Source organism: Marmota flaviventris, chromosome 7 (genome assembly GCF_047511675.1).
Source record: "Marmota flaviventris isolate mMarFla1 chromosome 7, mMarFla1.hap1, whole genome shotgun sequence".
Taxonomy (NCBI): domain Eukaryota; kingdom Metazoa; phylum Chordata; class Mammalia; order Rodentia; family Sciuridae; genus Marmota; species Marmota flaviventris.
Window position 1 is genome coordinate 53,049,716 of NC_092504.1, and position 12,797 is coordinate 53,062,512.

The following is a 12,797-nucleotide window of genomic DNA, read 5'->3' on the forward strand; positions in this document are numbered from 1 at the left end:
TTGGTAATTTTTTGACCTAATCATAACTATTTCCCTGAGTCATTGCTCAGTCCTAGAAATGATGAGCTGTCTTGGAATATAAAATTTAGCCTTACAGTCAAGGAAGAGTGCTACTATAACTGATATAGTTCTACTGTGTTGCAGGATCAGCTGTAGTTTTATAATGGAGAGTGGATTACTTAAGCTTGTATTGTGAGTAGTACCCTGATGGAAATGGACATGAAAATGTAAAGATGGGAGAATTAAGTAGTATGCTGAATATTACATTTAGCCAGGATTTGAAGCCACCTCTTCAAAAGTTTATGCAACTTCTATTATATCACAATGTATCTTACTTTGAATCCATTCCTATCAGTGGATTGATATCAGACCAATCAGTTGTTTAAAAAGATAATTTTTTTTTCTCAAAGAAACCTTGAATATTCTTAAGAACAATGAAATGATTGACTTTAATAAATTAATTCAAGTTCCTTTTTTAAAATTCAAGTAATACTAGCAAGCAGTAGGAAAAAAAAACAAAACAAAAATCACTCCAAATTCTATCACCTAGAATTAACTATTGATGTCATTCTTTGCTTTATATTCCAGTTATCTAAATAGAAGGATGTATTTTAATATTTTTAGTAATGTGGTATATTACAGGTGGTACTTTAATAAAAGGATTTAAATTTAATTTTACTTGACTTTAATGAATATAAAAAAACTGAAATAAAGCTGAAGCAATAGCTAAAATTTAAACAAATATTTCTTATTGTTATATTTTAATTCATAATTGGACATTGCACAGGCAAGTTTCTACTGGATTAAAGTGTAAAAGATCCACTTTAATTTTGACATATTCATTGTATGGAAAACATGATAAGACATTTAGTGATGCTTAAGATAATAAACATTAAAAATCCATTAGTTGGTTGACATGAATGTCCAAACAAAGGAAGAGATGAGATTACATATTTCACAGAGTAGATGAAAATTTTGTTATTGACTTTATCTTTGGAACTTATTAAATGATTGCTAGAAAATCAATGAGTTGATACTTGAAAAGTATACCAGTGGAATAGTAGAAAGGGCAATAGATGAAAACAGCTTGATTTAGCTTGCTAAAGAACTTTAATGAAATGAGTAACTATTTTTTTCCTTTCAGTTTCTCCATCTGTAAAAGGAATGTAGTCAAAAGTAAAAATGATTTATGTATATACAGTTGGACTGTTGCAACTCAGAGAGACTATTGTATCTACTTTTAGTAAGCTTGACATTCAATCTTTGTACATTTTCCCTCCTTCCAAATGTATTAATCTATTCAAATGAATTACTTTCCACACTCATTTGATTTTGTAACCTATATTGTTGACCTTTTTTATTACATTGGGGAAAAACCAAATAAACAATGAAAAAAGGAAGACCTGTTTTATATTTTCTTCCTGATTGAGGGTGATAATACTATTCTTGTATTCTAAGGTAGTCTAGAATCCTCAACCTCAGTAATATTCTTAGTCAATAAGGATTAGTTAGTTATGGATTAAGTAAATTCTAACAAAGTGAATATCATTAAATTTGTTAGCAGAGCAAGTCATATAAAGGGGGAAAACTACACACAGATTTTTGGCACGTTTTTCATCTTCAGAGAGAAAAAAAAAACTTATTAGCTGCCTGTAAATGTGTCAGATAAATCACCCTCTTCCAAGCTTTGTTACTTGATACTTATAGTTTTTCGTGTTGCTTACAAGCTGAATAATAGTAATAATGTTTTTGCGATCTTATTTACTTTCTACTTCTTTATTTTAAACTTTAATCAGAAGATCTAGAAATCTTGTTTTCAAGGAAAAGATGGAAGATATATTGTTATATGGTTATATGATCTATTACTCTACTAGTTTCAGTTTTTTTTGTGTGTGTGCCAGGGATTGAACTCAAGGTCACTTAATCACTGAGCCATATTCCCAGCCATTTTTATTTTTATTTTTTTATTTTGAGATAGGGTCTCACTAGGTTGCTTATAGCCTCATTAAGTTGCTGACACTGGCTTTGAACCTGCGATCCTCCTGCCTCATCCTCTTGGTTAGCTTTATCATTGCTGTAACCAAAACACCTGACAAGAACAACTTAGAGGAAGAAAATTTATTTGGGGTTCATGGTTACAGAGGATTCAGCTCATAGATGGCTGACTCCATTTCTATGGGGCAAGGAGAGACAGCACATCACAGTGGAAAGGACCCAACTGAGGAAAGATACTTATCTCATGGTGAGGTCAGGAAGTAGAGAGAGAGAGCAGGGGGATGGGGCTGCAGGAAAGTTGCACCCTTCCAGGGCACACTTCCATCAATCCATCTCATCCAGCCATGTCCATCTGACTACCCACCTGACTGAAGTTGTCACCTCATCAGTCAATTCAAACTAGAATGGACTGATTAACTTACAGCTCTTATAATCTAGTCATTTTACCTCTGAATATTCCTGTGTTCAAAGGAGATTCAGGAGGACACCTCATGTTCAAAACATAATATTTTAATCATGCACTCCTATGGGTAAAACATTTTATCCATGAATTGCCAAAGCATTTGTACAGTATAAATTTTTAAATTATATACATGTAATAATAATGTATTATGAACAATGTACTTTATAAAACATAAAGTTAGAAATAATAGAGGGTAACTTATAAAAAATAGGTATTTAATTCCACTTTTAAAGATAATATTTTTATGGTTATGATATTACTGGACAGGGTTTATAAAAATGATTCGAAGATCTGATTAGAGTTTACATTTAATTTTTGATTTTAAGTGCTGAAAACATTTTCACATAGTTAATGTGGTCCAAATGTATGACATTTATGACTGCCAGAACTTAATAAACCATGACCCTAAGTTGTCATTCTCACCCATCATATAACGGTTGTTGAAATTAAGCATCAGGCTTTCCATTTTCTCTATTACTAATTAGTTATTCTTGCAAATCAAATGAAATATGTTATATTTCACATATTTTTTAAGAAATATGTTCAAAACCCTTGAAACATGATATTTTAATTATTTCTCAATTTTTATGTGTGCTTGAGAGTTTTTATAGATAGCATACTTCACATAATTCCAGCACAGCAAAAGAATACCCTGTCACCTAATGATGGGTACAATGCTAGGCACGTTTTCAAAGGTTTTTCTTCATGGTGATGGGTGGGTTATTTGGAATGATTGAAGTGTTTTAAGGATGAATCCTAGGTTTCAGGTTGAGATAACAGAATAAAAAGCATTATAATTAATTGTAAAAGGGATTGTTGGAAAAGTTTAGGATGGAGTGGAATCATTATAAATTTGATTTGGGGCAAAATATATTTGAGGTGTTTTGAAATAATCATGGAAAGAGAGCAACCTAGAAATTTGGTGCAAAGCTCTGAAGAGCAGATAAAAGTCTAGGCTGTAGATAAAGTAAGTCATTTGTATATAAATTTTAAAGTAATGGACAGGGATTAGATAATCTAAAGGTAGAATATAGTGTGAGAGGAGGGGAGAGTGTAAATCAAACCCTTGAGGAATTTTACCATTTAATGGTAGTTAAGAGGATGATGAACAAAAAAGCGTATAGAGAAGGAATAGTGAGAGAGGCAGGGTAAGAAAAATAGGTGAATGAGTGACATGCATATCTCTCATAAAAAAATCACAAAATCATAGACTTTTTCAATGGGAATATACAGTAAAAATCATCTAGATCAAGTATTTTATTGTACTAATGAAAAAAAACAGAATAAGAAAGAGGGGCAAATTGCTCAATATGATAGAATAAAGACTACTATACAACTCATTGTTACCACATTATCTATGGGACAAGGATAATTGTGACACTCATGTTACCATTGGGAAATGGTATGACCTTTGGATTTCAAGAGAAATTTTGAAATATTAAATGTATTATCAAGCCACAGTACTCTAAATAATCTAGTACTAGGTCAGCCAACAACTAATCAGTGGAAAAGAGTAGAATACAGAAAAAAGAAAGGAGGAATTGAACATTTGATAAAGGTGATATTATAGATAAATTAGTTGCTCTATGCAACACATTGTTTTGGGACCATCATCTAGTTATTTGTGGGGGGAAAGTTGAATCTCTACCTTAAAAATTCCAATGAATCAAAGATAAATTTTAATAGCTGAAATAATAAGGTACAGAAAGAAAACATAAATGAATTCTTAAAAAATATTTAGGGTGGAGAAAGTCATTCTTGGCACAAAAGAGAAAAATTATAAAGAGGATCGATAATTTGGGTCATATGAAAATTCAATCTTCTACTTGGCATAATAAGCTCTACCTTATAAACAAGACTTAAAATTATAGAAATACGTGTAACATGAATGACAGACAAATTTTAATAGTCAAAAAGATTTTTCTAGTTCATATTAAAAAACAAGGGCTCTATTAAAATTGGACAAGGTTATAATCAGTAATTCACAAACAAAATTATAAAAATAATTTATTAGTATATAGAAACAGATTAAATCTCTGGTAATCAAATAAATGCAAACTAAAATAATTATGAAATATCATTTCTCACTTGTTGAACTAACTATAGTTAAAATAATTTATAACACCTCATATTAATACTGTGGGGAAATAAGCATACTTGATATTTATCTGCTGGTGGGGGTATAAACTTGGGAACTTCCAGAATCCAACACAGATATTAAAATAAATATTTTAATTACATATAGGAGGAGAACAGATAAACAGAAAAATTTCAAATATTCTTCAGATATTCAAAGCATAACTCTTCTGTCCTCCACTCCTTACATGTGGGCTGCTTGCTGAAAAGAGTATAATATGGAAATGGGAGGAATAACTATACTATGCAAACTTGACCAATACCACCTCAGCCAGTAATCAAGGTCGACAGTGCTAAATCAATTTAGTAATAATGAACGCCTTCAATATTAGGTAATGAAAATGACACTTTGTGTCCATAGTCTCCCTACCCAAAACCCAGAATCCCACCATATGGGAAAAAAATAGCAGAAAACCCAAATTGTGGGACTTTCTACCAAATACCTGACCACTTTTCAAATTCAAACTTTTCAAAATCAGGGAAAATCTTGAGAAACTGTTATAGATGATATGTCACTCATGACTTAAGAAAATGTGATTAGAACCAGTATATTAGCAATTTAACTTGGAGAAAGCATAGATAAACACATCTTTCACCATTCAAGAGAGGAAAATATGCAGAGAATCAAGCAATTGAAATATACCTTAAAATGTTAGGTTTATTAATGATAATCGTACAATGGAATAAAGACAATATTCACATACCATAGATTCAATCTTTTCACTCAAACTCCTACATTCCTGTGTAGCTGGTGAACTTAACTGATCACTATATTCAACGTTTAGTATTTGAAAACTGCTATGGTAAAAGCAAGCTTTTTGATCTGAAAAAGAAAGAAAAAAAGGATTAATCTCACATAAGTATTCAAGTAGTTGAATCTTCATTTTATGCAGGATTATGGGAAGTTATATTATACAATTAAGATTTGCTTTACTTGAAAGATAGAAAACTATATATTTAATATATATGTACCTACAGTAAAATTGTTTTCTTTCAATATTTATAAAGATTGGCAAAGCTAGAACTGTGAAAGCTATATTAATATCATAGCAGAATTATTATTTGAGACATTAAAATTGTTCAGAGTGCTGGGCTGGGGTTGTGCCTCAGCAGTAGAGTGCTCACCAAGCACATGCGAGGGCCTGGGTTCAATCCTCAGCACCACATAAAAATAAATAAATAAAAATAGAAAGGAGGAATTGAGCATTTGATAAAGGTGACATTATAGATAAATTAGTTGCTATATTAAAAAAATTGTTCAGAGTGCTATAGTTTTCATTCTTACTATAACTTAGTGAGCTTTGTGGCTTATTCATTTAAGAAATATTAAATATTTTAATATACTATTCATTTATTTCTATGGAAGAATTCAAATAACTGAATAGTTTAAAAGTTATGTAAAGGATCTGAAGTTGTGTCTTAATGGTAGAATGCTCTCCTAGCACATATTGAAGCACTGAGTTTGATCCTCAGCACCACATAAATGTAAATAAAATAAAAAAAGGTGCTGTGTCCATCTGTAACTAAAACAATTTTTTTAAAAATTATTTCAAATAAAATTGCTTAATGGAATTAGTGATTTGACTTAATTTTTTTTGAAAAAGCTAGAAAATAAATCTTCTGACAGCATATCTAATCTGGTAATCCACTCTGAGCTGTTTTCATCAAAAAGGATCTTCCAGAATATATATTTGGCTGTGTTAAGACCAAGATCCCTAAAACACACCTGTACACAACTCAGAAACATCATGAATATGGACATAACCCACAATAAACTTTCTTAGAAAAAAAATTATGCTTTATTTTTATCATTTATGTACATAACTTATGCAGAGAAGTGTTTGAGGAAAGAGTTGGAGATCCTATGGAGAGGGTGGTCTTTGTAACTGAGGGACAAGTCATTTTGACATTATAAATGATTACTGGGACATTATTTAAACAGGATTCACTAAAGTACCTCCTCTTTGTGTTCCAATGTTATAAGAGAATCTCATTAGGAGTGAAATTCTATTAATATAATTTGAAACTTGATGTCTTTTTCCTTCTTCTGTAATTATTCTTACTGATAGTTAACTCCAGGTGATTTGATAGCAAAATATAGTCAAAAGCAAAATTTAGCTATAGTCTTTATATTTGATCATGTAAAATTATACCATATTAATATTTTTCTCTAGTTTGGTAATTTTATTGCATCATTGTGAATTTTTCAGCCTTTGTATAGCTAAGGACTTTGACCTGTTTACATTAGGATATATGATAAATTATGTTCTCTCTTTTTCTCTCCAGACACATGCCACTTGGTACATTCATGCACAGTATTTAAATGATTTATCATAATTATGTCTAAAATAAAAATAAATAACCACAAAGAAATACTTAAGTGAAAAAAGATTATGATGCTTGCTATTGCATAGTAAAACTTGACACATTTTATATGTGAAAGCATCTGAAAGAATATTCATCAAGATTTTAAGGAAAGGTATTTGTGAATGAATAAACTATGTGTATTTCTTTTATTATTTTTCTAGTCCATGTTTTTTAATCTTATTGGTGATATAAAAATGTTAAAAAGAGAGAAACAAATGAAAAAAAGCACAGAATCTTTTTAAAGTTTGGCATTACCCCTTTCTACTTCTCAACTGCAAATTCATCTACTGGTCTTCATAACTGTTTTGCTTACAAAAATCTGATTTTAAGAGATGGAGTGTGAATTAATAAATTCTTAGGTATATACAAATTTTAGCTAGTTAAACTTAAGGTTCATTACAATATTTAAGTTTTATGATTTTATTAAGAGGTTAAATGAGGAAGGCAATCATGGTATTAACAAAAAACCAAAATGAACCAAATTTTAACATCAGAAAAGTATGATGAGTTTCTTTTTTTCTTTGTCTAGAATGGTTCTTGCATGGGTAGCAATGTTTGATATACTAAAGATGTATTATTTGTGTATTTAAAAAGACCCAAAAGGAGAAGAGATAAAATGCTTATTGAGAGGAAATATAGATATGAAAATAGAGAAGCATTCTAAGATCACTTTGTATTAAGAAATAAAGTAATAACAAGAGAGATCAAATTTTTAATCTGAAAGTATATTTAATTATTTAGTCTGAAAAGTAATAGTCTCTGATACTTACTAAAAGCTAAAAAGTGAATAAGTAGACCTACGATCACTGCCAGGATCACCACCACTGCCACGATGATGAAACATACTATATATGGATTCAGGAATCTCGAATTTGATGGCGCCCATGCTGGTCTGAAGAGAAAGAGAAGAGGTCACTTGTTTCACTCAGAAAATCTATCATTTCCATGCTCATAATCTTCTGTCTTTCTCAGTCTCTTAGCTCCATTGATGGAAATATAGTCCTATAAATGAACCTGAACTGAGCAAGGCTCTCTTTTAATGTTTTTTTTTTTTCTTTCAAGGGTTTGTTGTTATTGTTTTCCTGCACAAAATTATTGACTAAGTAATTTGATGGAAACATGAGGAAATCTGAGCTGTGGTTTGGAGTTGCTTTCTGTAGAAATTTCTAACAATTGATATATTTCTCAAGAATAACTTATCATTGTCTTTTGCAGCAATGCTTTTCAAGAGAATGGATTAGATATTACTGTAGCAACCCTCCTCAACTGGGTACAATCCCTAGGAACATACTAAAGGGAAATAATTTTGAAAGGCAAGAAGGGTGGAGAAGAGGAAAGAAGTAGGGGTTGAGGGAGTAAGAACAGAAGCAATCCTCATTGTGATAATCATATTATTAAAAATGATAATGTGGGCAGAAACAAGGGGCTGGGATCCAGGAGAGCAGCCAGCACCTGAAATGGATTAGAATTGCTCCAACACCAGAGGATTTATGTGATTTACCATTTCCCCCCATTAATTTGTCAACAGCAGTGTAGGTCAGTAGATTTGTAATAGTGTATTAGTATAGTATTTCATATTCTATTAAGTATATCAATCAGGAAGACCTTTTTCACTGCCTCACTCCCTCCACTACACAGAGAGTTACACACACTCCCACAGGGGAGGGCACAAGAGGAGTTGGCTGTGAATTTTGGTTCTCCTTGCCATTTATCTGAGACTGTGATTTTATTTTATTTTATTTTTTTAGATCCTAGGGATTGAACCCATGGCCTTGCTCTGGTAGGCAAGTGCTCACTACTGAGCTACATTCCCAATACTTTTTTTTTTTTTTATTTGGAGATAGGGCCTCAGAAAGTTGCCCAGGCTGTCCTTGAATTCACAATCCTCCTGCCTCAGCCTTCCAAATAGCTGGGATTACAGGCATACACCACACTTGGGTACAATCCCTAGGAACATACTAAAGTTTATCTAAGACATTTTATCTAAGAAATGGAAACAATACCTACCTCTGTTTTGAAGATTAAATGAGGTTATATTAAATAAACATTAAAAAGTAAATATTTGTAGTTAAATAGGTTATTCACAAGGGTTTGAACACCTTGAAAGTAATGATGTTTTTCATGCTGGTCTTTGTGACACATTGTAGGGTACATGGCATATATAGGTGTTTTATAAATGTTTATAATATTTATAAATAATAGTTGCAAGTATTAACTTCCAGGTCTGTTCCAGATTTGAAAACCTTCACAGAAGGGCTGAAGTTATAGTTCAGTTGTACAGTGCTTGCCTAACATGTGTGAGGCACTGGGTTCGATTCTTAGCACCATATGTGAGTAAATAAAATAAAGGTTTGTCAACAACTAAAAAAATATTTTAAAAAAATCTTCACAGAGTTGGGAAGCAGTTTCATTTAATCAGATTCTAGTCAGACTTCCATTTTTTTCTGTTTTGTTTCACTAAAAATCTGATGTGAGATCAATAATTCCCAGGGCTGGGGTTGTGGCTCTGTAGTAGAGTGCTTAGTAGAGCATGTGGGAGGCACTGAGTTACATTCTCAGCTCCACATATAAACAAATAAATGAAATGAAGATCCATAAACAACTAAAAAAATGTTAAAAAAAATCAACAGTTTCCAGATATTAGGTTTTACAGGTTTCACTCCACATGGTGGAGTTTGGGCTCTAACCAATTCACAAACCAATGAGACCAGTAACTTTTCAGATTATTGGAAATACACATAAATATACCCACTTTCAATTTTGGTAAATAAGTACATTTAATTTTTTTATACTTTTGCTATATTTTATTTTGGGAATTTTTGAACATCAAGACAACTGAAAGATTTGAATACTAAACACCCTACAAGCATCATGTGGATTCTAAATTTACATATTACTAGGTTTTAATTAGCACATTTTAAGTCATAAAAACTGACCCTGTTCAAACATAATCATTTTATAAAAATACATTTAAATACACACAAAATAGGAAGGAAATAACCTAATAATAAAAAGAGATGAATAAAAAGCTTTATAATTTTTTTTTTTTACTATATTTATCTGTTTGTTTATTTTGCTATACTGGTGAAAACTTTCACTGACACTGATCACAAGAACAACATTTGGGAGAAAATCAGCACTTTGATATTTGCTAAATTTTTGACCCTCAGTTTAGTTATCTGTTACTGCATGAGGTGGTGGTGCAGTTACATGTGATCACAAAAGCACAGTATATGAAATTAATGAATTCTGTAAATATTAGTTGCTGCTGAGTAGTGGCAGACACAGTTGGAGGCAGGGGAAAATCCAAAGGGTTAAATGTCCCCAATTGATAATCCTCCTTGGAGCAATTAAGTATTGATTGTATTGCCAGAGATGAAATCTGACGTGGAGTGAAGATTACTGAGATACCGAAAAACAAGGATTAAAGTGGAGGCAAAAAAACAAAAAACAAAACAAAACAAAAACCCCAAATCCTAGAGTCAGACTAGCTTGGATGAGCCTCCCATTGAAATGACTTTAGAGCCAACTTTGCTTTCAGCTCACTGAACACATCTTAAACTCAATGACTGAAAAGCACCGTGAGACATATGACTCAGTAAACAAAGGGTGGAGTCAAATTATCTTAATCTTACAAGCCATGATTACATACAAATCAATTGTTCCACCCTGTAGAAACAGCTGAAAAAGTATCTGCTATCTTATTGGCAGTGTAACATATTGTCAAACCTTTGCATGTTGCTGATTATAAAGCTTATGTTGACACAAACTGAATTATGTCCTTTACTTGGTAAATTATTATAAAAAAACATGTTTGTAAACATTGTTTGAATTTTGACTTATAATGCAGTAGAAATCTGTGCAAGAAAAATATTTTGCGTTCAATGCATAGTTCTGATCAGTGATATTTTTAAGGATTGCATTAAAATAGAATACCAAATTATCAGTTGTAATATGTTATATATTTAACTAGCTTCCCCTCTTTGCTTTACTAACTTAAAGAAAATGACATGAATGTTGGAATACATCTTCCTACACTTTTTTCATGAAAGCCGTTTGTCAGGCATTATATATGTATATTGCAAATTTCTATAATAGTTTTAAAGTCCCTATTAAGATTCCATTTTGACTATTGAAAAGTAAGGCTACAGCAGCAAATAACTCATGATTTTTCAGGGAAAAAAAAAACACCAGAAATGAAAACCAGATAGGTCTGAATTAAAGAAGATAAAATTCCTTATATGCTAATACTCCTTGAGTTCCCACAAACTTCAGGGAACAGGAAAGAACTATTGTGATCTCACTTGGAAGAACTGAAGGCAATGAACATCTATTGAGGACTTTTTAAGTGTCCAGGACTTTGTCTTACACATACATGGTAAGTATGCCATAAAATAATTATTGATTTGATTTGATTTGAAATCGCCTCAATATATTTATATAGGACTATTAATTAAACTCTGCCATGCCTATATAGTTATGCTTAATATTGAACTGTGAATTAATAGTGTAATTTGACAATAAATTCCCATTACCTGAAAGAAAGGGAGAAGTGAGTCATAGGATTTATTGTAAATTCAGGTATACACGGTATATATGGAAAGAACTTTTAGATAATTTTGTGTTCATTTAAGTGAGATTTCAGGTATGATAGTAACAAAGTTTCTCTTCTGCTATGCAGCTTCCTTCAATGATCCCAATCCATGTCATGGTTTTAGCAAGCACTCAGTAGGATATTTCCTGAGATATATCTTTAACCCTTGTCTCTCTGAGCTCCATACTATCATTTCCAGTTATTCACAGAATGTCTTATGGCTGTTTTACAACCACCTTAAATGAATAGTTTAAAATTGAATTTGTTATCTTTTTCCTTGGCCTTCATTCACCTCCCATTATTTCTAATGTTGGTGAATGTCACTCACATCTACCTGGTGTCCTACATGAGGGATCTAGAGACTAGCTGCACTTGCTTCCTCTATATTACCTCCCACTTTCAGCTTGTCACTAAACAAATAATTCTTATCCTATTGTCTAAATCTTTTTCTATGTTCTTTTTATATCTTAACTCTGAATGTGAAAACAATTATCTTACTCCTGATATTTGAAGTCTCTGATAACTTCCTACAATGTTTTAGGCAATGCTGTAGGTCCTAAGGATACAGTGAACAGAAACAGACATACTAGCTATAATGGTCTGACTGTGTCCTCTCAAAATACATATGTTGAAATCCGAACCTCCAAAATGATGATATTAGAAGGTGGGATTTGGTGGAGTCCATTAGATTATGAGGCCAGAACTATCATGAATAGGATTAATGTCCTTTAAAGAAAGATCCCAGAGAGATTTCTCACCCTAATACCATATGAGGTTATAGTAAGAAGATGGACATCAATAACTAGAGAGTGGGTTCTCACCAGACGCTGAATTTACCAATATTTTGATCTTGGTCTTCCCAGCCTGAAATATAAATTTCTGTTGTTTCTAAGTCACATAGACTATGCCATTCTATTATAGCAGCCTGGGAAGACTATGACCCATCTCTAATGATGGAAGTAGGGAAGACAGAAATGAATAAAATAAATAAGGAAAAAAGCATGGAGGTAGGTAAAGGAGCATATATGAGGTGATATAATGTTAGAATAGCCAGGAAAGACCTTGCTGAGAAGGTAATATTTGAGTAAAGACCAAAAAGAGATGAGTGAGTTAGCCATGGAGACACAGGAAGAATGATTTGGCTGGAGGAAACACCAACTTTAAGGTCTGAAGCAGAGTCTCTCTTGGTAAATTTGAGGAACAGTAAGTGGGGCAGCTTGATAGAGTAGAATGAGTAGTTGA

General features: G+C 32.0%; 1 protein-coding gene across 1 annotated transcript in view; it reads right to left on the reverse strand.

The window, feature by feature from the left end:
* Tmprss11d (transmembrane serine protease 11D) overlaps positions 1-7,861 on the reverse strand; it is a gene marked incomplete at its 5' end in the record, with an annotated part of 36,260 nt that extends 28,399 nt beyond the window's left edge. The window contains 2 exons of the mRNA XM_027947346.2: positions 5,299-5,417; positions 7,732-7,861. Of these exons, the coding sequence (XP_027803147.1) occupies positions 5,299-5,417; positions 7,732-7,861 (249 nt within the window). The remainder of the gene's footprint in view (positions 1-5,298; positions 5,418-7,731) is intronic.
* Between the last annotated feature and the right edge of the window lie 4,936 nt (positions 7,862-12,797).